Genomic DNA, 27,014 nt, shown 5'->3' with positions numbered 1-27,014 from the left:
CCTACTGGATATTCTGCGGGCAATATTCTCCGGTGCTCGTCACTGAATCGGGCACAGAGCACAGTGCGTGCGGTGAGCCTGTGGGCGGTGACGCTGCGGGACGCTCAGAGTGGACACGCTCCGCCATTGTCGGTGCTTTCCGCGAGCCAGCTCGTCCATTTGGCGGGACAGTCCGTCACTGAGGGCCAGGGCATGACTTGATCTCGGCAGAGATCCCACCAATACACCGTCGTGATACTGCACCGAGCACCGAGCGGAAGCGTCAACATTCAGCGAGTCGTCGGCGGACCCTCTGCCCGCACGACCCCATCGTCCCCATGGCCGGCCTCACGCCCGAACAGGTGACCAAGTTTCGCCAGGACGGTTACCTCGTCATCTCCTCGGCCCTCGACTCGACGACCGTCTCGTCCCTGCTCGACGAAACAAGCCGCTTGCTCTCGACCTTTTCCCTCGACGACCATCCCCTCACCCGCTTCTCCACCGGCGGCAACGGCCAAGGCGAGCACGTCGGTGACGACTATTTCCTCACCTCGGGAGACAAGATCCGCTTCTTCTTCGAGGAGGACGCCTTTGACACCGAGGGAAAGCTCACGAAAGCAAAGGAGCAGGCAGTCAACAAAATCGGCCATGGCCTGCACGCCCTCAGCACGCCCTTCCAGGCCCTTCTCCGAGACGGCGGCGGCGGCGGCGGCGGCGGCGGCGGCGGCCGGGGACGTGTGAGTCCGGCGGCGGTCGCCCGGAGCTTGGGCTACCTCGATCCACGCTGCCTGCAGAGCATGGTCATCTGCAAGCAGCCCGAGATCGGAGGAGCCGTGCCCCCGCATCAGGATTCGACCTTTTTGTACACGACGCCGCCTTCGGCCGTCGGCTTCTGGTACGCGCTCGAGGACGCGACGCTCGAGAACGGCTGCCTGAGCTTCCTGCCCGGCTCGCACGCCTGGGCGCCCGTGCAGACGCGCCTCGTGCGCAAGCCTGGCGGCGCAGGCACCGAGATGGTCCCCAACGACGGGCCTCAATTTCCTCTCGGCGCCGACGGCGCGGCCGGCGTGAGACCCGACGGACTCGACGACGGCGATGCCGCCTACGTGCCTGCCGAGGTCAAGGCGGGGGATCTGGTCCTCATTCACGGCAACCTGCTGCACAAGAGCGAGAGGAACACGAGCCAGCGGGGGAGGATCATCTACACCTTCCACATCATCGAGTGGCAGGGCACCGAGTACGACGAGAGGAACTGGCTGCAGCCGCCGGAGCAAGGGTTCACGAAGCTGTACTCGTAGGCCACCGTCGAGTCGAGAAGGAACGGGAAACTCGCAAGCTGCATTGGCATCCCAGCCTGACAGACACGGCACGACCTGCCCTCTGCGGCTCTCCTCTCCACGTACGCGTTGCCTGCGCGAGCACACCAAGCAGACACCATTGCCCCGCGAGGGTGCACAACTACTGTATACATCGTCCAGGGGTATCTCCGATCCGAACCGTAGCGCAGCCGTGAAGTGGTACATTGCACAATCGCCCTCCGGCTCCGTCCATCGCTCCGCATCAACGGCTAGCCGATTCGTCGTCGCTGTCATCTGAGCCGTCCGAGTCCGACTCGTCTTCCTCCTCGGACGAGGACGACGACTCGCTGCTCGACGACTCGTCAGCCCCGACGGACGTCGGATCCGCTTCTTCTCCGTCGTCGGACGCGTCGTCGGACTCGGACTCGGACTCGGACTCGGACGAGTCGGAGGCGGAATCGTCCGACGAGCCGGCGCTGCTGGTGTCCGAGTCGCTATCCGATTCCGATTCGGAGCTGCTGCTGTCGTCCAGGTTGACGCGGAGCTTCCGGCGCCGCTTGCCGGAGCCGTCGTTGAGCCTCAGTCGCTTGTCCGGCCCGTCGGCCGTCGTCGTGTTGGTGTCGCTGTTGGTCATGGTCCGGGACGATTGCGTCATCTCGCTGCCGTCCGTCTGCTCGGCGTCGGACAGCTCGTCGATGATCATCTCGGCGCGCATGCGCTTGACCAAGCGTCGGATGAGCACGTCGGCATCCTTCGAAGCGGCAATGTACTCGGCCTCGTTGAAGCCCTTTCTCTTTTGCCCCGGCTGTTGGGTCAGCAGCAGGTCGCCGAGGAGCTTCTCGTAACCCATCTGCTTGGCCTCGAGATCCGTCGTGCCGGCGGGAAAGGCAGAACCCTGGCGGGTGGTGTCGGCGGTCCGCACGTCCATGGCCGTCTCCTGCAGCCTCGTTCGGACGAAGCCCTTCAGGTCCCGGATGTACTCATAAAACGTGGCCACGTCGGCGGCGGGGATGCCGTCGGCGTCGAAGACGTGGTTGATCAGCGTCGACTGGTGGTTCTTGTTGAATTTCCAGCTGCTCCGCGACGACTTCCACTGCCTCAAGTACTCGAGCGCCGGTCCAAAGTCGGCGGGCGCCGCCGGCTTCTGCTTTTTCGCCGGTCCTTTGTTCTTCTTGGCCTGCTTCTTTTGTTTCGGGCCTTCGCCGGCGGAGGCCTTTGTCGGAGTGTCGCCAAAGGTGACGGACTTGACCTTTTTCTGGAGCTGCTGCGCCTTTGTCCCGTTGGTCGTATGGGACTCCCGTCGAGCCTTTTTATTGCTCGCCGCCGATTCGGCCGCGGCCGGCGGGGCCTCGAGTTTCCTTTTGCTCGAATGGCTGTCGTGCTGGGTGCTGCCTCGATGCCCAACCGCCGGGGTGCGGCCAGTTCCCGTCTCGGGTCCGTCCGCAGCCGGCTTGAGCTGAAGGCCCAATCGTTTCCAGGCGGGCACACGCTGTGCCCCGGTGGACGACATCATGTTGGGCTCGCTCGACCGGCTCGCTCGCGAATCCGACGAGCTGTGCTGTAGGGCACGTTGGCTGCGCCGTTTGCCTGGGGTCGTGCGTGCAGGATGGAGCAGGGACACCTCGAGCGAGCCAGGATCCGGTGTTTGTCCAAGCCTGTTGCACTCTTGCCGTTGGATGGACGTCTCAAGCTCGCAGTTTGGTGGAGCGACGTGCCGTTTGACTTTGTTGGAATCAAGTTTTCCGCAGACCGCCATTCGAGGCAGCATTTTTCCCCTCGACGAACTGGGTCTCCCGCCCCCCTAGCAGGTGTTGGGGCCTACTGTAGAGGCTAGGATGCACATGGCAAGCAAGTATTACTGTACAAGCATGTACTTGCAGGTACTTTGACCACAAGGATGGTACTTGTACTTGTACTTGTACTTGCTGTACAGTATGCTCACTGTACTGTACAATTACTCACCGTACTGTACAATATACTTATTGTGTACTTTAATACTGTATGTACAGTAGTACTTGTGACTACAGTACAGTATTACCACACTGGCAATCAACCTTGCGTCCTCTCCAGTCACAGGGACAAACATGCTCACGAATACTACAAGTACGGATAGCAAGGACAAGTCGCAACAAATCCGATGGCACTTCAAGAAACGATAAATAACGAGGTGCGTAGGAGGCCTTGGACGACTGTTGAGCGTGCCGTGTCGTGCCGCTGTCAACCGATGATGATGAGATTGGGCATCAATCCTCCTGCAGAAGTGGGTAAGATCAATGATGTAAAGACGGCGTACGGAGTAAGGATTATTGTCAACGGGAAAATTGGTCCATCATACAGTCAAGTATCCCTCTATAGGGTAGCCAGGTTCCTGAATATCTTACCAGTACACATGTGCGTTGTACGCCAACGTCACGATGCAACACAATAACAGACTGGTCCTAGATGGCCCAGGCCATTATTGCCCTGTTGGCATTCTCGGGATCCTCCAATGTCGTCGTTCTCTGGAAGCACATTAAGAAGATGCTAATGTTTTTTTGCTGCCGTCCAGACGCCCCAGCCCCCGATTTCAAACTGCATCTGCAGGTTCACGAATCTGCCAGTGAAGGCAATTGTGGGCAAGCATGTAATCAGATACAAGTACACTATGTACGGAGTTTTTTTCGAGCAGGAATGCCGCAGTCCGTCCTGACAGCGTCTCGGCGAGCGTTCCCCAGGGCATCCGTCGACGGCGCCTGCTGCCAACGCCTCCGAAGAAGCCACCAAACCCAGCAACCATTGCAAGGTGCGAACGCTGCTACTGGGGCCACGTCCACCGACGCCCAGTAATTTTCATGCCTTTCTGGAGTGGCATCTAGGAATAGAGACACCTGTAACAATCCTTTCAGACCTGAGGTCGGCCGTCGACGAACTCACGGCGCTTACTCGGGAAAAGATGAATTTAGATGAACAGCGCCATGACCAGATATGCAAGGTTCTGCTGTCCATAGCGCGAAATGGGTCTGGAGGCGGGATAAGTAGAGAGAGTAGCTATCTTGGCGGACATGACACTGTAGGCGACAAATGTACCTACTACTGTGGCACAATGAAGCTTTCGACGGCTCATCACTTGATAGGAGCATGTATCATGAAACTGAGCAGTGTCATAGACAGATATGATCAAGTAACAGGCAGCCAAGACGTCGACGCCGTCTCAATGGATGTGAAGAAGTGGGCATCATTAGCCAGAACGCTATTGAATTGTGATGCTAAGGTCACAGATACACGAGGCATTGTACAGCCACCCAAGCCCTCGTCTCCAGACTTCTCTACGGCAGCATGCTATGTATCAAGCACAGTGCCTGGACGAGTGATCACGTGTGACGTTAGCCACATCTATGAGCTCTGTAGAAGCAGTCCATCAATGGCCGGTTGCGTAAAGGCGTTCTTGGACAGACTAATTCTTTGCCCTGGTTTGGTGTCAATCGAACGACAGCTGAAGCTGTCCCGACTTAAATTCCCATACGCAGTAGATGAAACTACACTCCATACTCGTGAGCCTTGTCATAAACCATCATACGCCGTGGTACAAGGAGTCCATAAACTAAAGCATGACGTGCGCAAGCTATACGTGGATGGAGTTTTAAGAAACAACTACAAGCCAGCGTATGCTCTACTCAAGGCCACGTCTGATTAGACTAGCATGGCATTTAAAACTTTGACAAGTTCCGAATCTGTGTCCACGTCAACGTCCGCCATTCCTAGAGCATAGGCTACGCATTCTGGGTCATTAACCACCATTTCCTTGACTACAGCGCCCACAGCCATGACACTAGCACCGACCGGCTTACCGGCAGCCGCGTTCGCGAGCTCTACCGCGCAGCGAGCTGAGTCCGGGGTATTAAGCTCGTGCATAAACGCTGACGCTAGACGCATGTACGCGTAGATAGATGGGTCGATGGTCGATGTAGGCGGAGTCATTGGACCGTCTTCGTTATCATCGTCATCTGCAAACCCACTGGAGACTGTTGCAGTCGTCCTCGGCGTGTCAGAAAGCTGGATACCATGCATAGACGCAGATAACATCTATGCCACATGTTTGCAACCACGAGGGTTAAGGAAGATGCACACGGACGCGGCTAGCAGCGCCTCCGCAGAATTCCACGACGCGAAACACCATTGTAGAGGGTGATGTTTAGGGTCGGTCTGGGAGGTTCAATGCATCTGGAGTTGAGCTTGGTTCCCGATATATTCGTCTTGTGTGATTCATGTTGCGCCGTCGTGGTGGTAGTGCTTGTTGTGATGGTTGTTGTATTGGTCGTCGTCGTCAAAGTATCGGTTGTGGTGGTCGTCGTAGCGGTAGAGGTAGTGGTTTTAGTAGTGGTGGTCGTAGTGGTCGCCGTCGTCAAAGTATCGGTGGTTGTCGTGGTCGTAGCGGTAGAGGTAGTGGTTGTAGTAGTGGTCGTCGTAGTGGTCGTGGTCGTGGTCGTCGTAGTGGTCGTGGTCGTGGTCGTCGTAGTAGTCGTGGTCGTGGTCGTCATAGTGGAGGTTGTAGTGGTTGTGGTCTTGAGGGGAAAGGAATAGAAAAAGAGATAGAGGGCGGGGATGCTTTATATAGCTGGACTGTCAAGATGCGTGGGATAGTCCGCTACAAACTTGGAAACAACCATGGCAAGCACAAGCAGATGGATGGGACAATCCATGCGAATAGCTTTGGTGGCCCTCCCCAGTTGTCAAAACGATAACCGACGCGGTTGGCCTGATGGCGAGGCTGGAAGGATCCAACTCATTGGAACCCTGAAACCAAGTTTGCTGGACTAGGCATTAGCGGGCAGGACTTCTCGAACTGCAACCATGTTCATACCACTCTGCCGCAGCATCTTATTGCAGGTGCTGTAAGGCATGGATGGCCAAAGGCCACAAAGTTGGAGAATTGTACTCGAGAAAGTAGCCGTGAGCAAGAATTGTGAAATGAAGGAGAAGAAGTTGGGGGAGAGGGGGGGGGGGCGGCTGTACTTTATATAGGTGGGTTGTCAAGACTGGGTAGGAAAGCGCGACTCCGATAACGAGGGGGAAAGGATTAAGGCAAGTACAAACTACCCCTTGCGGTAGGTAGACACGCCCATGATGGACGGGCTCCTTTGTTCCCTACAAAAGTGCCGAATACCGAGTAATAATACTTGTACGTGTTCGTCTCGTGTGGTCCATTTTGCATCGTCATGTTGGGCAAGCGCCCAAGTCAGGAACCTTGCGCATGGATATATTCTCGAGCGCCCTCGGTATCGGCCGCATCCTTTGCATCGGCGATTTTGTTTTGGGCGAAGCAGCCCTTGATCGATATGTCGACCCTATCGAATTGGTAGATTGTGCTTGCCATGATTCTTTCCAAAGTTGTAGCGGCCTTTCCTGCCCATCTTGACAACCTGGCTATCCCCATGCCCCTTCTCTTTCCTCCGTGTCCTTTTCAAGCAAAGCATAAGTCGACCTATCGAATCGGTAGCTTGTGCTTGCCATGATTCTTTCCAAAGTTGTAGCGGACTTTCCTACCCATCTTGACGACCCAGCTATATAAAGCATCCCCTTCACCCATCTTTTTTCTCTTTCTCTTTTTCCTTCTACATGATGAAAACGATGATTGCAAGTTTGACCATGGAACACCACGACGAGGACGAGGACGATTGCTGCGAAGAAACGACCAAGACCGCGACACCACCACCACCACTATACAGTACAATGGCCATTACCGATTGGTCATAGCTCGCCCAATCGGTAGTTGGTCTTTTGATATTTTTAGGCTCGACCAACCTTCCAGTTCTCCGGTATCGATGTATGATCATCTGGAGATTTATTGTGCTCCGCCAAGTCGCACCGGCTCCAGATATCGAATTGCAAACCCGCGAGCCTGCTGTCGACATTCGACAGCCGGCGCCCGATATCCCAATCATCACCGTCACACCTCCCCACACCTGCACCGAATGCACAGCGCTTCGGAAGGAGTTGGCGGAGGAGCTGAGGCGATTGGAATGTGAGAAAGCAGAGCTGGTAGCTACTGCTTCAGGATATCGGGACCGACTCGCGAGGGTCGAAACTAAACTCGAGATGATCTTGAACGCCCCGGATCGGCCATCAACTGTCACGATTTACAGCGGCGCCACGCGTCATCGACTCCGGCGGAGGCGTGCTTAGCCGCCTTGGTGTAAGTACATGGACGTTTCCTTGAACCGCCGTGTTTGCTGACATGGGCTTAAAGTAGTCCCATCCATTAAGGCATAAAAATTACTGGGGGTGGGTGGATGAGGGTCCCAGCAGCGCTCGTACCTCGTCGTGGTTGCCGGGTCCAGTAGCTTCTTCGGAGGTGAAGCCAACACGAGCATTCGAATCCTTTTTGCATTGGACATTTTTGCGTTGGACCATAGCTTTACTTTCAACCTTTTTGCATTCGAACCTTCCTGCTCGCTCGTACCTTATCGTGCTTTGCTTGGCCCAGTACCTTCTTTGGAGGTGAACCTAAAGCGAGTAATCGATGCCCTGCAATCGATCGCGTTGGATGAGGATTGAATGGTTTTTGGGATGGACTGGAGCGAATTATCGTCGATTCCTTTACTCGAGTACGTCTACATGGGATCAACATCAAGCCTCAACCAGCCGTCGCAGCAAACCCGCCATCACAGAGTAGTTCCTACAGGGGCAAACTCCACGTCGGTCTCTTTAGCGATGAGCCACTGACACGAAGGGCTCAGCTGGCTGGCAGTCTTGGCAACGAATTGCTCAGGGATGTGGGCTGGGATGAGTCACGAAAGACCATCCAAGCGGCATCCCTGAGCAATTCGTGATTGTCCTATCCATCTACCCATCGACGCCAACGCCTGCCCTGACCCAATGACATATTTCGCAAGGATTGTGCCATTTTCCTTGCAACGAAACCGCAAGACAAGCATCACAAGCATGCTAGGCTGTCGAGAAAGCTCGAGATCGAGAACACCAATCTTTCTGTGCTCCGGACTGGAAGCATGTAAATATGGAGGGATTGCTTCCACGGCGAGACGCCCAGGCCCACGACCCTGTTGTCAACATCCAAGCCGACAGCGCCTAAAATAAGCAAGCTCCAACCACCACGTCCCATCCGGACTCCTGTCTCAAATGCATCGCACCTCGGTGGAGCGTATGGGAGGGGAGATCTATTTCCCTCGCACCACGGCCAGATGATCATCGGCCATTCTTTCACTCGACGTACGCCGCGATGGGTCTGCCTTGGTAATAACCCTTTCGTTGATAGTGTGGGCCGATGGAAGCTGGTAGCTGTCGCTCGCCATGGGAAGAAACGGTGTTGCAACCGGGCTGGAAACTAGGACAGACAGAGTGTAATGGTTGTTGTCGTTCATTCAGAGACAAGTAGGCCGTGGATAATCACCGAGACACGGTGGGATGGATTACGGTGGACCTAGATTGACTCCTCGCCGTGTCGTTTTATACGCCTACTGTACTTGTCCTATGATGCAACAGATAGTAGGGGGTCCTCCCTGGCTAGGGCTACAACGAATCAAGCATCGCGAGATGGGCCAGAATCAATCTACTGGTGTTCTTCTTGATGCAGTTGTTGCCTACTATTGCTAGGTGCACTAGGTGCCCTTACTCCGTGGTGCCTGCTTAAGTAAATAGGCGGAAAGTGGACACCGCTACGTAACTACTGTACTTAACTACCCAGACTTTAACCCCCATTACAGGCCCGTTGGCGCGACATACTTTTGGTGGTGCTTACCACATTTCCGCACACTTTTACAGTATTCTTGACTGTACATATCTTTCCAACTAGAATAGCTATAGATTCCAATCAAGCTAATATTCTTGCTATTTGTAAGAAATGCAGTTGGAAGTGTGTCGCACGGACCAGGGAATCAATCAAGCTGCTAGTAACAGCAGAAGGGGCACCACTTAGGAACTGGGCAAGAAGTACGGAGTATTACTCCGTGCTCCGTACAAATTGGCAGGAAGTCAAAATGTCACGTGCGCATGCAATGAATGTATGGTATATATGCAGTTGCAATACATAATGAGCCATTACAATATAAGTATGGGATACAGTTGTAACAACGCTGTGCGATTGTCCTATCTAAGAGAAGTGCCGAATGGGCAGAACTATTTATCTTCCATGAGGCAGTGCCTCAAATTGGTAGAGACTGTTGAGATTTGTCGGCGATCCCGAGCAATCAATTGATCTGCTGGTTGCTCTGTGCAATCAATTGGTGGTGCAGTTAACTGACAGCATGATAGATAGGTCGATTCAATTGTCTCTGCAATTGACTAATAAGTAGTGGCTGGGGCGTTTGAATCTTTTACTTACTGCAAGTACTCCGTAATACTTGTACTCATTCCTCTCGTATAGTTCATTTTGCATCGTCATGCTGTGCATGTGCCCAAGTCAGGAACCTTGCGCATGGACATTCCCGAGCACCGTTGGTATCGGCCGCATCCTTTGCATCGGCGATTTTGTCCCGGACGTCTTCATCATGACCTATAACTCCCTCAGCCTTGCCCAGCTGGAGCTTCTCGAACGCCGGGTCGAGGTGGAAAGGGGCCCGAGACGGATTGCGCTCGATTCCGTTCGAAACCGGACCGATGCTGGACAACCGTCATCCCTAGCGAGTGCGAGATATGTTGAATCTTCGAGCAACTGGAGCCACTTTTTTGTTGGGAAACTTGGCAAGATACTCCACAGCATCTTGGGTACGACTCTCGGTAGATTTGCTATTTTTGGGGGGTTGTAAAGGTGTTCCCAAGGATGGACGGTTGATGTCAAGGCAGTGTTTGTTACGATGTCATGTGCGCTACGGTAGTGCGAGGATCCCCGAGGCCAGAAAAGTGGAGCGTGGTGGCACGGTTACAGCTCCCCCAACCTCGACCTCACCTCCTGTGATGGATAATAGCGGATGACATGGAATAATTGCAGATTACAACCCCACGACGACACGCCGGTGCATCATGTCTCTCGCTCAGCTGTCACAACTACTGCCCCTGCCGGAAGAAAATCTCCAGCAAGTCCTCGACTACGCGGCGACGCTCTCCAGCGCCGAGGCTGCCACGCATTTCGACAACCTGCTGGGCGATTCGCCCCTCGCCCTCGAGTTCATCTCATCCTTCAACGGCCGTAGAAAGGAGGCGCCGCAACGGACTACGGGCCACGGTTCCGCTTCGGCTTCTGAGTCGGCCTCATCCTTGGAGCCGGTGCCCAAGGCCAAGCGAGCGACGAAAAAGGACAAGGCGGCGATCGGCACGCCGGAAGCTCGAAGCGGCCACGAGTACGCCGGTGCTCCCGGTGCCGCCTACTACAAGAAGTCTTCGGATGTCGAGTACATCCCGCAGCGAGCGAGCGCACCGGGCAGCCGCAATGCTTCCCGACCGGCGACGCCCACGGCGGTGCAGCGTGCGGCCAAGCAGCACGCCTCGGCCACGGGCTTCCTCATCTCGGAGCTGCCGGCGACGACCAAGTCCAAGGCCAAACCCAAAGCCCAGTCCAGCCCTTCCTCCCGCAGCTCGACACCGAAACCGGCACCGGCTGGCAGCAAGAGCAAGGTATCCATCACGGGCGGGACGCCCATGGCAGGGCAGTCGACGGCGCTCGCCGACCTCGACGCCGCCATTCGGGCACTCGAAATCACGACGAACCCGTCCTTGGACGGCCGCAAGAGGCGAAAGTGCCACTGCGTCGCCGCCAGACACGCACTTCAGAGCGCCGCGCCCAACTGCTTGTCCTGCGGCAAGGTCATCTGCATGAAGGAGGGTTTGGGCCCCTGCAGCTTCTGCGGATCCGCCCTCCTGAGCCCCGACGAGGTCCAGGCCATGATACGGGAGCTCAAGGACGAGCGCGGCCGGGAGAAGATGGCGGCCAACGCGTCGTCCAACAGGAGAGCCGAAGTGTCCAGGAAGCCGGCACCATTCACCCAGCCGCGCGGAGCCGACACCGACGACGGCCGCTCCTTGGCCGAGGCGGCCGTCAAGGCTCGAGAGCATCGCGACAAGCTCCTCAGCTTCCAGGCCCAAAACGCCAAACGAACGACGGTCCGTGACGAGGCGGCCGACTTTGACGTCAGCGGAGCCATGACGGGACGCGGCAACATGTGGGCGAGCCCCGAGGAGCGAGCCAAGGAGCTCAAGCGGCAGCAAGCGATGCTGCGGGAGATGGAGTGGAACGCAAAGCCCGACTACGAGAAGCGACGACAGGTCATCAGCATCGACCTCGTCGGCGGCAAGGTCGTGCGGAAGATGGCCGCCATCGAGCGGCCGGTGACGCCCGCGTCGGACGACGAGGACGAGCCTGGTCCCCAACCGGCGACGAGGCGAGTTGGAGGAGGAGGAGCGTTTAGCGGCAACCCCTTGCTCGGCGCCTTGCTGCGGCCCGTGCTGGACAGCAAGGGAAAGGCCGACGGCCGGTTGGCGGGACGGACGAATGGCAAGAAGAGCTGGAGACGGGTGCAGGATGATCGGGACGACAACGAAGATGTCATTCTGGATGGCGGCCTGTACGGCCACGGCGAGCTTGAAGCAGGGGGCCGGGACGAGAGGGCTCGTGGCTAGGTGATACACCCACATCCACGTCGGCTCTGTTGCCCGCCAGGACAGAGCACATACGAACTTTGACGAAAGGCTTGCCAGGGGCATGAGGAGCAGTCAACCATCAGTTATTTTCTTCCGCCGCCAGATACGACTTGGTCATCCACACCGCAAAACAGGGCCCTGTTGTCTGTACTATCATTCATTGGTGACGGCGCGCATGCGACTCCCTTGACTGCCGTCTGCTGCCTGCGGAGATGGAGGCAACATCGTGGGATGTCACCGTGCGAGCCGTTCATTTCCATTTCTCTGAACACTGTACGGAATACTCCGTTCATGATTCTGGTTGTCACGCGTCGTCACGTGACCTCGTGTTGTTCTCGCCAACGCGGACCCCATTGACTTGGCAGGCCAGAAGCTGGCATGACGCGAACGGCACCTCTGGACGAGCATGAACTCGAATGAATACTCGGCATTGGACAGCAGGCCATTTTGCTTTCATAAGATCTCTGTTTTTGGACATGTGCATTGGAGCCCCCGGAATGATGACCACACCTAACGCAAGATGAAACTTCCAGCTGCTCAGGCGCAGGCCGCCAGGTGCCCGCGGCCGTCCGACTGTTCCACTGCCTTCAAGCCTGCCTTGGCTCCGTGCTAGAAGAAAACACTTTGATTCGCTCCAAGGGACCTTGTTGAACCTAAACTCCGACTCTTCATTATTTCGACCTTGTCTATATGCAAGCAGCCAGTCCGGCACAGCAGGTATGGTCTGAATACGTCACCGTCGTTCACCCCTAAGCGCACACGCTTCCATGACGAACCTTTCCCCTCACGCAGGTGAAGGCTGCCTATTTTACGGAGTGGTTTTGGTCCACGTGCGCCATCTGCGTGGCATGCCGCATTAACGAGCAAATCTTCTTGCCCATCGATTGCGTCGTGTGTCTACCTATCGTCAATCGCAGTACGAAGGCCCATAGAACTGACCACGACGGCACTAGAATCAATATTACTATACAGTAGTACCACCGGTGCCCCCTGCGCTGCTGCATTTTCTTATCGCCCATCTGTCTCAAGTGGCACAATAGTGAACTGCTCCTCTTAGCCATTCCTTCTCATTATTGAGATCATCGTCCTGGTCGCCGGCCTTATCATCATCATCATGGAAACATGGCAAATGTTCGATTGGTTCCTGATACAACAGGCGCTAGACGGTTCGAATAGGCCGGTTCAACAAACAGAGGAACAGATGCAACAGGCGCAACGCGAGAGACAGAAGTTGCGGCAGCAAAGGAAGCAACAGAAGGCGCGGGAGGAACAGGAAAAGCAGAAGCAGAAGCAGAAACGGAAGCAGCAGAAGCAGCAGAAGCAGCATGAAAAACAGAAGCAGAAGCAGCAGCAGAAAGAGAAGAAGCAGCAGCAGAAAGAGAAGAAGCAGCAGCAGAAAGAGCAGAAGCAGATAAAGAAGCAGCAACGGAAGGACTAGAAGCGACAGGAGAGCCAGAAAAGTCCGAAGCAAGAACAGCAACAACAGGGGCGACAAGACCTGAGCCAGCCTTTTTTTGAGAAACCTCCTCCGCCATATGTCGAACACGCTCATGGTACTCTCCACGCCCTCCCGGCCCTTCCCGTACATCTCATTCTCCGAATTGTGGAGTGCCTGCCCCGACCAAACCGGATGGTCCTCGCTGAAACATGTCGTTCGCTACGCCTCGCCGTCCTCGGGCGCACCGGAATTTGTCTTTCCCGCAGGGAGTATCTTGAATACCTCGCATGCCTCGCATGGGACTTGACCGACAGTTGGGTGTGCGACAAATGTGTCAAACTTCACCAAGTCATCCACCGTGATGTTCACTTGTGGTCTCATGGCACACCGCGGAGGCTTTGTTTATGGTCGTTGCCGAAGATGATGTTCAGCACGGAGCCCAACAGGTACCATATATATCATCACCACGTACAGCTCTGTCTCAAGTACACTCGCATGGGGAAAGGCCTTGACAGCAGGTACCTGGACCATCTCAAGAAACTGACGGAACCCATCGAGGACGTTCGTTGTCGAGATAGGCGCCGAATCCCGCTACGATTCTCGGCTTATACCCGCCTTATCGGTGGTCACTTTCTGCTGCAAACGACGTGGCGATACGATAGAGCGTCCGACCCAAGCGTGCCGACAACCTACTTCGGCTCCCTCGACATTTGCCCCCACCAGCATCTCCATTGGGGCTTGATGACGGAACCGGCGTATAGGCTTGGTTGGATTCCAGCGAAAGATGAAACTATCGATGGCGCCGTGCTGAGCGCCCTCTTCGACGCACCGGCTGGTGCTGCACAACAAGGGTCCTGTCCGTACTGTCCCTTGGACTTTGCCCTCCAAGTCTGGCCTGATCGCGTCACCTTGCGTGCCTGGTGGGATCTAGGAACGGAAGGGCCGCCCACGGATAAGGCGTGGCAGTCCCTGACGGCCAAACTCGTCAGGGTCAATCATAAGCCCGGTAGCGTGAGGGAGTTGTTTGCATCGGGTGACGGGGACGCCAACGACGACATGGCTGGCCCGAAAGTTGTCAGCCGAGGCAAAGCTGCTTGAGTTGTTTGTTCCTTGACCTGCCACGTTCGTATAAATTAATAGAGTATACGTATTCGCACGTTTATGATGCTTCGCATTGCCCTCCATTAGCAGCTCATTTACCTCCACAACATCATGATGGCAAAGCTGCTTGTTGACTTTGTTCGCAACGTCCTCGGTCGCCGCCTTTTGACACTCTTGTCGTCTACTTGTTTCGATACCGTGACAGACAGCACATCGGACGAATGGCAGCCAAGCCCAAGCAGTTGTAGTAGGACTCGCCGAATTTTACATATAAGTAGGCGTACTGTACTCCTTGGTAGTCACGAAGTGATGGGACGGATGAGTTGTCTCGCATGGGGGTTCACCCACTGGGGCATCCCAACTGACAACTGACAACAGCAAACGTAGCGTGCTTCTTCCACCAGTAACTTGCGCTCTACGGAATAATAATGTACTCCGCAAGTGCTTAGGCGTACGCGTAGAGTGAGTGACGTGCACAGTACTCGTACTCTGTAATAATAATAGTTAATAATAGTTAATAATATTGCATTCTTTCTCGTACTCGGCCGACAAAATGTTGCCTCAGGCCCACACATGTCCATGCGAAGCGGCTGTTCAGCCTTGCTCACCTACTCCACCTCCCCCCATTCCTCCAATGAGCATCCACCTCAACGTCGGCTCCAGGCAAGCTCCGGCCAACGTAACGCGACCATCCTCACAAGCACAGGAGCTTCGTCACTCCACCGCCGCCCATTCCGACCCTTCCACAACAACCACGGCCTCAACGCTCATCGTTTGCTGCTGCTTTGAGCCTTCACTGAAGCTCAGGGGATACTTTGTGCCCTCCTCTGCCCTCAGAAGGGCCATCATTTCGCCGCCATGTCTGGTCGGTCACCCTGCCTCTCGATGCCTCTCGTGGCACCCACAGCTCGACTCTGACGCTGCGAGCCTCGGCTAACGTCTGATGCTTCGACAGCCAGCGCGTACGATCGACACATTACCATCTTTGCCGACAATGGTAGACTGTACCAAGTCGGTACGTTCACCCCGACTCCATGCAAGCGATAGATAGCACGACGACGACGACGTCTGCGGCGGAGCAACTTCCGTGGTCATGCGCTGACATTGAACAGAGTATGCCTTCAAGGCAATCACAGCTGCAAACATCATGTCTGTAGGCGTTCGGGGAAAGGACTGTGCCGTCGTCCTCTCCCAGAAGAAGGTGCCTGTGAGTTTGTCGCTCGGCACGGGGGTAGCTTCACGGCCGCTGACGGAGACGAGCAGGACAAACTCATCGATCCGGCCTCGGTCTCCCACATCTTTCAGATCTCTCCTTCGGTCGGCTGCGTCATCACCGGGTCCATCGCCGACGCCAGGGCGTTTGCGCAACGAGCCCAGGGCGAGGCTGCCGAGTTCAGGTACAAGTTTGGCTACGAGATGCCGGCCGACGTGCTCGCCAAGCGGCTGGCCAACATCAGCCAAGTGTACACGCAGCGGGTGAGTGCCACGGGCCATGGGTGACTGCAGCGGAGGGGCGGCTGACGAATTTTGTAAAGGCCTACATGCGCCCGTACGGCGTCGCCACGACCATCATCGCCCTCGACTCCGAGTTCGGTCCCCAGCTCTTCAAGTGCGACCCGGCCGGGTACTACATCGGCTACAAAGGCACGGCGGCCGGACCGAAGCAGCAGGAGGCCCTCAACCACCTCGAGAAGAAGCTGCGCAACAAGGACCACGCCGAGGGAACGTGGGAGGAGGTTGTCGAGCTCGCCATCACGACGCTGAGCACCGTGCTCAGCATGGACTTCAAGAAAGGGGAGCTCGAAATCGGCATCGTCGGCGGCCCGCGCAAGGACGGTAGGGAGGGTACGGATGCTGCATTCCGCATGCTCACCGAGGATGAGATTGACGAAAGATTACAAGCCATCGCGGAGAAGGATTAAAGGGACGCGTCGACACGGCCATCCACGAGGGCGCTCACGAAAATGCTTCGATCCGTCGTCGGCTGCTCTTCGACTCTGTCGAGAGGGGGGCCGACGGGGATTTCGACTGGTCTCGAGCCGTGCTCCTCTAGCAGTGCCATATTGTCATCGCAGCCGAATATACTCGCCGCACGCCTTTGCAATGCTGGAAGCCAACATGTCACGATGGCAGCCCGCCCTCTGTACATGCAGCTTCTGTCATCTCTTGGACTATTTTTATTGCCGAGAGCTAACCCTATTGGAGACGCACAATGGGGTTCAGATTGGCCTTGTATAAAACGTGACAGGTCACAAATGGTCATGATGACATCAAGTAACCATGGCAGTTGATGCAACGTGCGAGAGGGAACCGTCGCCACCAGATATTCATCATCTTTCACATGCGGTTGTGCGATTGTTTCCTATTCTTCAAAGTGGCCCACTGTCGGCTGCGTAGTTGTAAGTTGCACGCTTTTGTCACGGTGACGCAATTGACGCTATGAGACAATTTTCAGTTCGATGGCGTTGGAAGAGGTCAGTTAGATGCTTCGCACGTAACGGGTAGCCAGTAGAAATTTCGCAGATTACAATAGTAGATGATGGCAATGAAGACGCCAATAATGTGCAAGGATCCTCTTCCTATAGCGAGGGGAAGAGATATCCGGGGGCATGTACGGAGTAGGGTCCCCCAGGTTGCATGACCCCGTGCCATGCAGAAATCCATCACTCCCACCTCACGATCCCTCCCATCCCGATACCAAGAGCACGATACAGCAAGCTTCCTCGGGTGTCAAGGAAAGAAGGCCATTAGAAACGAGTTTTATAAAATAGCATGATGAGAGCCGTTTTCATGTCTGGGTAAGGATTGTCCTTGCTTGATGAGGATGAGATTGCGTCGCTTGTTGAGGATGAGATTGCGTCGCTTGTTGAAGTTGAGATTGCGTTACTTGCTGTTGACTCTGACTGGCGCGTACGAATAACACCGGCGGAGGCCACAGTAGCGAAGAGAAGGACGTTGACGAACTTCATTGTCGAGTTTGTGACAATGACGAAGGTGATGATTTTGTCGGTTGATTTTGGACTTGGGATTGGATTCACTTGACTTTTGGCTTTGATTTTGTATTGGGAGTTTGTGCCTGGACTTTTTGTTTGGGAGTGGTTTTTGGATGTTGTCTTGGATGGTATCCCTCACAAGATATCAGACGCCCCGAAGACTTTATACTGTACTGTAGCTTCGTGCAAAGAGATGCAGGATGCTACTTGAACTATTACAGGGGTCCATGCTACGAGCACTCCGCAAGTGGCAGAGCAATCCCTAGATAAATGCGGAGTGCGGAATAAATGTACCTTTACGTTGGCTTCTGCCCACAATGACGTGCGAGCCAGGGTCCACGTTGTTACACCATAATTATTTGTACTTACTTACTGGCAGTAAGTATGTGAAGCTACAAGTACAGTACTCTCCATGTCGGCACCAGACTTCATTTTTGCACCAGATTTACCGACTTGTAGACTGATCCGCATACGACTGGAAGGTCATGACCTCTGCCAGTTGATCGGTTTGAAAACCACGATCCAAGGTAAGCGAGTCCTACGGTTGAGCCGATTTCCCAAACATCTTGACCGTTGCCCGCATCCATCCACGTATCATCTGAACATGACATTGCCAGTCCTGATGGAAGCGGTGGATGACCACAACTATGGCTGTGGATGACTACAACTATACAACGGATGGTATGAGCACATTGGTATAGATGCTGGCAAAGCACGGTGTACAATACGGCGTAGGATGCCGTGTAGGATGTAATACGGAGTGCTGTAGGAGTATTTCGTTCGGAGCAATGCCAAGATGAGGACGGACGGCGGGGCGCTGCCAACCACCAAGTAGCCACCGCGTCCTATTCGACAGTCTGTTAGCAAAGACTTTTACCTACTGTACTTGCCAGTACTGAGTACGGTACGGTTATTGATGCTGCACAGAGTCATTGATCCGTATTTCTCGTAGGTGTGCTGGACGAACAGTAGAGAAGCGGAGTGGAGTAAATTTGTCAGAGTCTGCAACCCACCTGTACACTTACGTACCTCAAGTACGTGTAGTTGTACATGTAAGTAGTTGTACTGTATGTTCCACGGTGGTGGCGGACATGGGCAGTTCGATCTTTGTAGGAAATGATAAGATTTTAAAGGGGACATGCATCGAAATTGCGCTTTCTCGTGCCGGGTACAATTTCAAGTTACGTTGAGAGTAGCCACTGTTGGATGCAGATTTTGGTGGTTTTCATTCAACAAGATGGCTCATCACAGTGGATTCTACTTGTACAGTACAGCCTTTGACTTATGAAGTACATTTACTGCTATAAAGTACACAAATGCAAACAACTCGAGAAACAGTTCGAGGCCCACCACTCCGTGCTCGGGTTTTCTCTCTTTGAATACGCGCTGAGCCCGAGGCTCGGCTGGAAAAGGAGACGACAGCCAGGCCAGAGCTGCTGCCCGGAGCCGGCCAAGGCTATCATGACAACGAATCAGATCTAGATGGCAATACTGTACTCGGCACTGTCCTCCGTAGGCCATTGCACTATTAGCGGGTGGGTTATCAAGCCAAGCCAAATCCTTTCGTTGGCCAGCAAATTACGTGTGCGGTACGGAGCATGTCGGCCGAAGTTCGGCTTGGCGCGGGGCCGGGGCCGATGATTTCCGGTCCCGTGGGCAAGGCCAGTGCCAGGCAAGACGAGCATTACTTGCAGTACTTACACAGCATTGCAGTGCATGTACTTGAGCGGCGATGGAGAAAGAGGCAGTTAGTTGTAGGCACAAGTGCTGGACAACTACTCACATGTACTTTGACTCGGCATGCTCCCGTTCACTCCGGGCGGGTGATGATGCAACTGCTCACCGTTACTCCAAGTACAGAGGGCATGTGGACTCGGCACACCACATGTGCAGCGTTTGCGGTGCCCCCATACGTGCCACCCACCGCGGATGGTGGAGTGGGAGCCGGGAAGTGGCTCCGTCGATGAGCACAATCGAGTGAATGGGTTGGCAATCGGTGGTGAGCGAGTTGGAGACTCGGGGACCTCGCGTCTGTTGCCAAGCCACGATGGAAGGGGCATGCTGTTGCGGCACACCATGATGCTTGCCTAAGCAGGTGTACGCTGCACATGCATACTCCTACACGTGCAGTAGGCACCGAGTGCTCATGCATAGTCCATGTGCGGAGTGCGGAGTCCATGTAGGAGCAATCTCTCTGCTTGTTGGCGAGCCTTGGTCGACGGGCGGCGAGCGGCAGAGGCAGACGAGCGAGCGAGTGCGGGTGTGTGCGTGGACGTCGTGTACCGATAGTGCTCGACAGCAGTACTCGGGACGGCAGCACTTTTGCTTGAATGCATGTGCAAGCGCCGTGGGAATGCTGGTCGTTGACGAACCCATTGGCAGAAATCAGATGTTTGATGGTAGGAACAAGGTTGGAAAAGTCACGATGGAGTCTTTGCGGTAGGACACGGGAGGGAGTACAGTGCTGTAAGTTAGTACCTACCTACTACGCACCTAAGTACTTAGGTACTAGTAAGTGGTACTAGGTACCTAGTACCTAGTAGTAATTACTTGGGGGATTACAGTACAGCACAAGTTGAATTCGTCATAGGACAAGCATGTACTTGTACTTGTCCGCCGTACTCCGCAATAGGTGTGCATCCTGGGCAGCACTTGGTAATTACTGCACAAGTGCCAAGTGCTGCACAGTATTACAGTACCTACCTAGTACCTAGCACTTGGGTTTTACACCTACCTAGTACCCAGTAATACTGGTCCTTGTGCTGTATCAAACGTTCTCCGTACAATACAGTTACTAACATACACAGTCACTTGACAAAAGTGACGATTCAATTTTGGTAGCGCTACTCCTACAAATTGAATCGACATTTTTGCCACCCCACTGTACATGTCCAGGAGCTGTACTGTACTTGAATACTAATAGAGGGTTATCTTGTCTGCCTGTACTTACGGAGTACAGAGTAACAAGTACAAGTACAACTACATGTCAAGGTACTCCATATACTCCGTAACAAGCGCAACTGTGGAGAGTACAGCTACTCTGCTACCCCCAATCCCCTTGGTGCTCGATGGAGAAGGAGTCGAAATCATGACAAGCCAATGAAGAAGCAAGACACGACGAAGATTTGACGAGAAAGGAAAAAGCACATGTTGTGGGAGGTGGATGGAGCGCAGCATCAGTGCTGGGCATGTAGTACTCAAGTGGTACAAGCAACTATTCCTGCAGAGTACGCTGTAACGTTCGCTGCAAGGATGAGCAAGTACTCATTACTGGAAGCACAAGTATGCATGTGCCTGTACTTTCGTTTCTCGTGTTGATAATACTTGTAAGTACTTGCAGTAGTGTAGGCTTTTGCAAGTACACTTCATCATACTCCATACAGCACTTTCGTGCTGTTCTTGCACTACATTCGTGCTGTCTACATTCGTGCTGTTCTTGCATTACAGCAAAGTTCTCCGTACAGTATAGTGCACTTCCATGTAATACTCCATAGGTTCCTTCTAGTACCTACTAACCTCCTAAGGTAGTAGGTACGGAGTACTTTCACTGCAATTACAGAGTACCTGCACAGTACAGCACAGTAATTACACTTCCATGTACCCCATACTTCCACTGTAATTACAGAGTACCTGCGCAGCAAGTACTTACAGTATTACAGGACAGTACACTTCCAGCTCGCCAGCTCGTCGCCAACCACACTGTGGGACCGACTCCGTTCGCTTTGCTTGCCACCTCCCGCTGGCCCAACTGCGTGCCGTTTCCCTCGACTCACCCACCACCACCTGACCCTCGTTGTCGTCATCTCTCCTCCACGCGAGAGCACTCCGCCCAAACAGAGCCAAGACAAAACGTCCCCCGCGGGCAGCAGCCGCCCGTCTCTCCAGGACACGAGTGGAATCGGAGCGGAATCGAGGCGGAGCCAGGAGGCGGCCGTCGCCATCGCTGTCGCCATGTCGGTGATTCTCTGTACCGGTAATGCCTCGTCTCCCTCCCACATGTCTCGCAGCCGCAGCCGCAGCGTACCGTTGACGGCCGTCGTCGTCGTCGTCGTCGTCATCTTCATCTTCATCTTCGTCTTGCTGACCCTCGATGCTTGATGCCACCAGCTGGCTACGACCACACCATCAGGTAGGCTCTCGTCGTCGGCTGGCCCCGAGGCATCCCGTCACTGCGCCGGCTCCGTCGTTGGTGAGCACGCTGACAGGCAGGCCGGCTGCAGGTTCTGGGAGGCCCTCTCGGGCATCTGCTCGCGCACCATCCAGCACCCCGACTCGCAGGTCAACCGTCTCTGCATCTCGCCCGACAAACGATTCCTCGCCGCCGCCGGCCACCACACGGTCAAGCTCTACGACATCAAGTCGACGAACCCGAACCCGCTGCTGACCTTTGAGGGTCACGCTGGCAACATCACGGGCGTCGCCTTTCACTGCGAGGGAAAGTGGATGGTGACGAGCTCCGAGGACGGCACCGTCAAGATCTGGGAGACGCGCACGGGCACGGTGCAGCGCAGCTACAGCCACGGCAGCGCCGCCAACGACGTCGTCATCCACCCGAACCAGGGCGAGATCATCAGCTGCGACCGGTCGGGCAGCGTGCGCATCTGGGACCTCGCCGAGAACACGTGCGCCCACGAGCTCATCCCCGAGGAGGACGTTCCCGTGTCGAGCGTGACGGTGGCAAGCGACGGCACCCTGCTCTGCGCCGCCAACACGCTCGTGCGTCGCCCCGAGCCCCGTCCGTCGCCATCGTTGACTAACGCGCGCCAAGGGCAACGTCTTCGTCTGGACCCTGCGCCAGCTGTACGACCGAACCGAGATCCTGCCCGTGACGCACTTCAGCGCTCACAAGGAGTACATCACCCGCCTCCTCCTGTCGCCCGACGTCAAGAAGCTCGCCACCTGCAGCGCCGACCACACGGCCAAGATCTGGGAGGTGCAGGACGTCAGGCCGCGCTCCGAGGCCGAGGCCGAGCCGAGGCCCTTTCCCCTCGAGGCGACGCTCACGGGCCACCAGAGGTGGGTGTGGGACTGCGCCTTCAGCGCCGACTCGGCCTACCTCGTGACGGCGTGCTCGGATCACTACGCGCGGCTGTGGGAGGTGCAGAGCCAGCAGATCATCCGCCAGTACAACGGTCACCACCGGGGAGCCGTGTGCGTCGCCCTCAACGACTACTCGGAGACTCGTTGAGCGAGCACCCGGCCGAGCACACGGCAGGGTTTGCGGCCAAGGGACACGACACGACGACGGCCGACCATGGCCGTTTTTCGACCCGCACGTGCCGTCGGATCGGGCGTGGAATTCGACCCGACGCGGCATGCCCTCGGCTGTCCTTGGCGGGGGGAAATGGCGAGCATCGGTGGCACCTGTCGGCCGTGCTACGCGAAAGAGGCAACCATAGGCGCAAAGGCGAGGCCGCTCGATGAGTCGTCGGTCAGGCCGACGGCCACACGCGAACGACGTCGGAAGGCGCAGGAATCGGATTGTGACGTGACCTACCGTCCTTCGAGCAGGTTGCCCCCGCGCGAGACCGGCTGGTTCATGGCTCCGTGGCGTGGCACAGCAGGAGCGCGAAGACGGTGGGAGGCGCGGGGAGTCTTGCCAAGCTGTCAAGAGGAAGAAGCGGAACCGGAGATCGAAAGGGACCGTTGCGCGCTTGCGGGTTGGCCAGGGCCTGAGCAGCAGCCGGCGGCGGCAACCGCCAGCGGGACGGGAGTGATCTTGAGACGAATCGTGCGGTCCCGACGGTGGCAGCCTGACAGCGGCCCTGCGGGTGTCGCATCCTGGACCGTGACCGGATCCTGGGCGCACGCATGTACATATTGGCTCCGCGCCGTGACCCGTGCGCGAGCAATCCAATGGGATGCGTTCCATGCCGTCGAGCCTCCCGTCCAGATCTGGGGGCCGCGAGACCGGAGGACGGCCGGGACCCTTGACGAGCGTGGCCTCGGCCCTGTCGAGGCAAGCGACAGGGGCATCGCCGTGGCATGGTATCGAATGGAATCGAGCGCCATCCGTCTCGTGCCCCTTTCCACCTCGACCCGGTGTTCTGGAAGCCCCAGCTGGGTAAGTATGAGGTAGGTCCTGACCAAAACCTCCGGAACGAAGCCGCCGATGCCGAGGACGCGGCCGATACCAAGAGTGCTCGGGGAACTCCGTGCACGACCATACAGCACGCTCACCTGCCACGCTGTCAGGTACCAAAGGAATCGTCAATCACTGTCCAGTCCTGCTGCGGCCGGGCTGGACCGCAACATCGACTGGGGGGGGGGCTCACCGACTACAAGGTGTGCCTGTATGAGGACCTGGCAATGTTTGCAGGGGAGGGCGAGAGATGCCTTGTACCGGCATAACAATTTCCCCGTGAACACGGGCAAGGGGGGTCAACCGCATGGGGAATCAGCGACGAGGGACATTGAGCGCACCGTCCACGCACGAGCACAGTTCCCAGCAGGTGCAAGATTGACTTTCGACAACAACCCCGTCCGTTGCCGGCTGCTTGGATGCGTCGACATTCAGGGGTAACGTTTGTGTGATGCGTGGTAGTTATTAGCCGTCGGTGGATCCACAGCTTTGTCAGCTCCCGTCACCATCCGTGCCGAAGGAAGGGGCGACACTCGCACGCACCTGCCCCGCGGAAGCAAGCCACCCGCCGACGTCAAGGAAGGAGCCACGATCCACTCTGGACCGACTTCATACCACCGTGCTCCGTACACCTGCACCTGCACCTGCATCTACACCTACACCAGCACCAGCACCTACAATTGCATACCCCTACACCTACATACCCCTACACCCTCAGTCTGCATTTGACTTTCTGCAGCTACGAGGGGGAGAACAGACAAACGACCAGCGAGGAACGGCGGCCTCTCCCCGTCACAGACCACGGTAGCACGCACTGCACCACCGACGCCCTCCCCGCCACCGTATCCGAATCCCGTGCCTGAACCGTCAGACACCTCATCGACGCCATCAACCATGGACGACGGCCCCCCGAACCAGGATCCAACGATGGTCTCAACCCCGCCTCTCTTCAACTACCTTCTCTCCTTCGTTCTCGTTGGCCTCGCCTGGGGCCTCACAACCCCCTTCATCCGCCGCGCCGCCCGCACCCACAAGCCGCCCGTCCACTCTTTCCGCTCCTCCTGGATTCCCGCCAAGGTCGTCGCCGCCTTCTTCGCCGCCCTCGACCTCCTACGCAACCCCCGCTACGCCGTCCCGCTTCTTCTCAACCTCACCGGCAGCGTCTGGTTCTTTCTCCTCATTGGGCAGGCCGGTGATTACCCCCCGTCTGTTCTCTTCCCCCTTGTTCCGTCTGCTGATTGCGAGCGTGACCTGCACGTGCCCCTGCCGCCTAGAGTTGAGCCTGACTGTCCCCATTGTCAATACCCTGGCTTTTCTCTTCACTGTTCTCGGTGAATGGTACGTCGAGGGCAAAGTAATTAGCAAGCGTATGGTGCTCCTACCATCCTCTGCCTTGACTTCCATGCGCTAACAGCACGTGACCCAGAAACGGCTGCCGGCATGGGCCTTTCGCTCGTCGGAATCGCCTTGTGTGTCAGTAGCAAGTCTTGATGTGTAGGAACGCGAATCCACTCAGCCTTGCCTTGCTCTCAATCGATGCCCAAGATGGAAGCTCGAGCCTCCTCGAACCTGACCTTGCCATCGTCTCATGCCGAGCTCCTGCACCCCAACAGGACCCAGGCAGTTGTCCATCATCCAGTGTACAAAGGGAACGTGTTGGCCATATAGCAGCCGCTGCTCCAGGCAGCGCGTGTATTGCATTCAAAGTCTAATGCCGAGCAAAGTCTCATGTCGAGCACGAGTTTGGCTTGTTCTGGCCGTGTCCCATTTCACAACCTCCGACCAAGAGTCCGGAACAGTCGAGTGTGCCTCCCACTTCTGTCCGGGTGCGCCGGCGAGATTGCTCCACCTCTTGTCCTTGTCATTTGCGTCATCATTACCACCAAGTGCCGCCATCCTTTTCTCCATGCACCCGCCGCCGTGTGGCTCATCGTCGTCGGCTCCCGAGCCATCGCAGAACGCCCCGGAGACTCGGGTCCTCCACCATCCAGCGGCGGAGAATCTGGTCCGAGGCTGCCAGCTGCGCGTACACGTATTCGTCGCTTATCGAAGCAAGTTCCTATTGAATCAACGGGCCACATGTCAGTGGATTGCTCTGCATCAGTCGGCAACGCCCATGACGTGCCCGCTTGCGCTGCCGCTTTTTCTCCCGAGATGTTGGCCGATGCTACGTACCGACTGGAGCTGATGGTCGCACGCCTGGAGCAGACTTCGCGAAGTGAGATCCGGCTGTCGGCCACAGAGGATCAGTTCCCTTGTCTGTACCCATCTCTCGGCGGCGGATTGTCGCATGCAAATCTTTTGTGCTTGGTGCCGTCTCGAAAAGGCGTCGAGAAGAACCCTGCAGACGGAGGAAGCGGTACCATTAGCCCGGAGGACCTTTTACGAATCGCATGTCGAGCATTCGAAAACACGACGTCGTGCTGGGAGGGAAGAGTTGACGCACTTCTGCAGCTCTGCCTTGGCCTGTTCCTCCTCGCCGCCAAAAGTCACCGGCACTCTCGTGTCTGCTGCGCATTCGAGGATGCGGTGACCATCAATGGCGCACTGCTGAAGTATCAGCCATCCTTCCGTGTAGCTGTCTTGCACGTTTCCGGGCTCATCGGGTGTCGAGGCGATGTAGTGCTGCAGCGTCCTGAAGTCGGCGAGAAGCTCTGCGACACGTGCCGTGCGGTACCCGTTGACTGCGAAAGGCTGCCCATTAGCCTGCTTCCGATAAACATGCCCCGTCCTCCTCGCACAGACAGTCGGCGTCTGAAGTGCAAAGCCCGGCTGCCTAGCAAGAAGGTCTGCCAACGTACGTACATCCATCCATGATTGCGCAAAGAGAATGAGACAAACGTTAAACCCAGAACCGGCCGAGATGGAGGCGCTCGTTGATGAGTCGGGAGATGGTTCGCGGCGGCGATGATGTTCAAGCTGATCATCGGATATGGATGGCGTCGGGAGATGGAGGCGCCGGGGCGATAATTATATAGCCCCCTTTCAACGACATCAAGCGCCATTACGCAGTCGTGGCGTCTATGATGAGGAGAAGAGTCAGCATCATCTGGGACTTCAGTCTTGGAGTCGGCCAGACAAAGAAAGGGATTCAAACATTGGCACAGGACGGTTTTACGACGAGGCCGAAGACCGAGATGGGCGAGCTTGCGAATCCGAAAAGTGGACGGCGCAGCTCGAGTTCCTTGCGACCGTGTGGCTCAGTCGAGGGTTCCGTCCCACATGTTCGCAACGATGAACTGGCCGCGCATGTTGAAGATCCCGGATGAAGGGGCCGGAGCGACTTTGAACCGCATCCAATGGCTCGGCGCCGGACGGCTTGACGAGTTAAGGCTGGCCCTCCACGAGCAAGCGCGAAAGCAACAATGGAAGCACGGGGTTGTTTCTGAACGGGGTCGCCGGGTGACCATGACATCTCCGAGAGGACAGAAAGGCTGCGTCTTCAGCTAGCACAAGGCCCGAGCAAGCACCAACGAGAGGCCAATTCTCTTCTCTCGACCGGCGAGATATCGGCAGGCTGCCTGTCGTTGCGAGCTCAAAGCTGGAGGTGAACG

General features: G+C 56.1%; 10 protein-coding genes across 10 annotated transcripts; 6 read left to right on the top strand and 4 right to left on the bottom strand.

Annotated features, from left to right (window-relative positions):
- Window positions 1-317: 317 nt before the first annotated feature.
- DCS_02117 (uncharacterized protein) lies at window positions 318-1,277 on the top strand (the record flags this gene model as incomplete). Its single annotated transcript, XM_040799446.1, has 1 exon — window positions 318-1,277. The coding sequence occupies one exon, from the start codon at window positions 318-320 to the stop codon at window positions 1,275-1,277; it is 960 nt and encodes a 319-aa protein (XP_040660329.1).
- A 262-nt stretch (window positions 1,278-1,539) lies between these two features.
- Window positions 1,540-3,045, bottom strand: DCS_02116 (uncharacterized protein; the record flags this gene model as incomplete). Its single annotated transcript, XM_040799445.1, has 1 exon — window positions 1,540-3,045. The coding sequence occupies one exon, from the start codon at window positions 3,043-3,045 to the stop codon at window positions 1,540-1,542; it is 1,506 nt and encodes a 501-aa protein (XP_040660328.1).
- Window positions 3,046-4,946: 1,901 nt separating this feature from the next.
- Window positions 4,947-5,433, bottom strand: DCS_02115 (uncharacterized protein; the record flags this gene model as incomplete). Its single annotated transcript, XM_040799444.1, has 2 exons — window positions 4,947-5,339; window positions 5,389-5,433. 2 exons carry the CDS (start codon window positions 5,431-5,433, stop codon window positions 4,947-4,949), a joined length of 438 nt encoding a protein of 145 aa, XP_040660327.1.
- A 194-nt stretch (window positions 5,434-5,627) lies between these two features.
- DCS_02114 (uncharacterized protein) lies at window positions 5,628-6,133 on the bottom strand (the record flags this gene model as incomplete). The annotated part of the gene is made up of 2 exons (XM_040799443.1): window positions 5,628-5,818; window positions 6,118-6,133. 2 exons carry the CDS (start codon window positions 6,131-6,133, stop codon window positions 5,628-5,630), a joined length of 207 nt encoding a protein of 68 aa, XP_040660326.1.
- A 4,099-nt stretch (window positions 6,134-10,232) lies between these two features.
- On the top strand, window positions 10,233-11,731 carry DCS_02113 (uncharacterized protein; the record flags this gene model as incomplete). The annotated part of the gene is made up of 3 exons (XM_040799442.1): window positions 10,233-10,918; window positions 11,072-11,534; window positions 11,615-11,731. 3 exons carry the CDS (start codon window positions 10,233-10,235, stop codon window positions 11,729-11,731), a joined length of 1,266 nt encoding a protein of 421 aa, XP_040660325.1.
- A 1,139-nt stretch (window positions 11,732-12,870) lies between these two features.
- On the bottom strand, window positions 12,871-13,381 carry DCS_02112 (uncharacterized protein; the record flags this gene model as incomplete). Its single annotated transcript, XM_040799441.1, has 2 exons — window positions 12,871-12,990; window positions 13,055-13,381. 2 exons carry the CDS (start codon window positions 13,379-13,381, stop codon window positions 12,871-12,873), a joined length of 447 nt encoding a protein of 148 aa, XP_040660324.1.
- A 398-nt stretch (window positions 13,382-13,779) lies between these two features.
- DCS_02111 (uncharacterized protein) lies at window positions 13,780-14,382 on the top strand (the record flags this gene model as incomplete). The annotated part of the gene is made up of 1 exon (XM_040799440.1): window positions 13,780-14,382. The coding sequence occupies one exon, from the start codon at window positions 13,780-13,782 to the stop codon at window positions 14,380-14,382; it is 603 nt and encodes a 200-aa protein (XP_040660323.1).
- Window positions 14,383-15,019: 637 nt separating this feature from the next.
- On the top strand, window positions 15,020-16,307 carry DCS_02110 (proteasome subunit alpha type 6; the record flags this gene model as incomplete). Its single annotated transcript, XM_040799439.1, has 5 exons — window positions 15,020-15,250; window positions 15,313-15,400; window positions 15,498-15,592; window positions 15,649-15,861; window positions 15,921-16,307. 5 exons carry the CDS (start codon window positions 15,020-15,022, stop codon window positions 16,305-16,307), a joined length of 1,014 nt encoding a protein of 337 aa, XP_040660322.1.
- A 4,666-nt stretch (window positions 16,308-20,973) lies between these two features.
- Window positions 20,974-22,566, top strand: DCS_02109 (WD-repeat protein pop3; the record flags this gene model as incomplete). Its single annotated transcript, XM_040799438.1, has 4 exons — window positions 20,974-20,993; window positions 21,038-21,431; window positions 21,486-22,094; window positions 22,147-22,566. 4 exons carry the CDS (start codon window positions 20,974-20,976, stop codon window positions 22,564-22,566), a joined length of 1,443 nt encoding a protein of 480 aa, XP_040660321.1.
- A 66-nt stretch (window positions 22,567-22,632) lies between these two features.
- DCS_02108 (uncharacterized protein) lies at window positions 22,633-26,698 on the top strand (the record flags this gene model as incomplete). The annotated part of the gene is made up of 6 exons (XM_040799437.1): window positions 22,633-23,442; window positions 24,259-24,706; window positions 24,887-24,929; window positions 25,185-26,257; window positions 26,313-26,354; window positions 26,460-26,698. 6 exons carry the CDS (start codon window positions 22,633-22,635, stop codon window positions 26,696-26,698), a joined length of 2,655 nt encoding a protein of 884 aa, XP_040660320.1.
- Window positions 26,699-27,014: the final 316 nt, after the last annotated feature.

Source organism: Drechmeria coniospora, chromosome 01, assembly GCF_001625195.1.
Source record: "Drechmeria coniospora strain ARSEF 6962 chromosome 01, whole genome shotgun sequence".
NCBI classification, from domain to species: domain Eukaryota; kingdom Fungi; phylum Ascomycota; class Sordariomycetes; order Hypocreales; family Ophiocordycipitaceae; genus Drechmeria; species Drechmeria coniospora.
The sequence above is the reverse complement of the archived record's forward strand: the minus strand, read 5'-3'. Positions and strand labels throughout refer to the sequence as shown.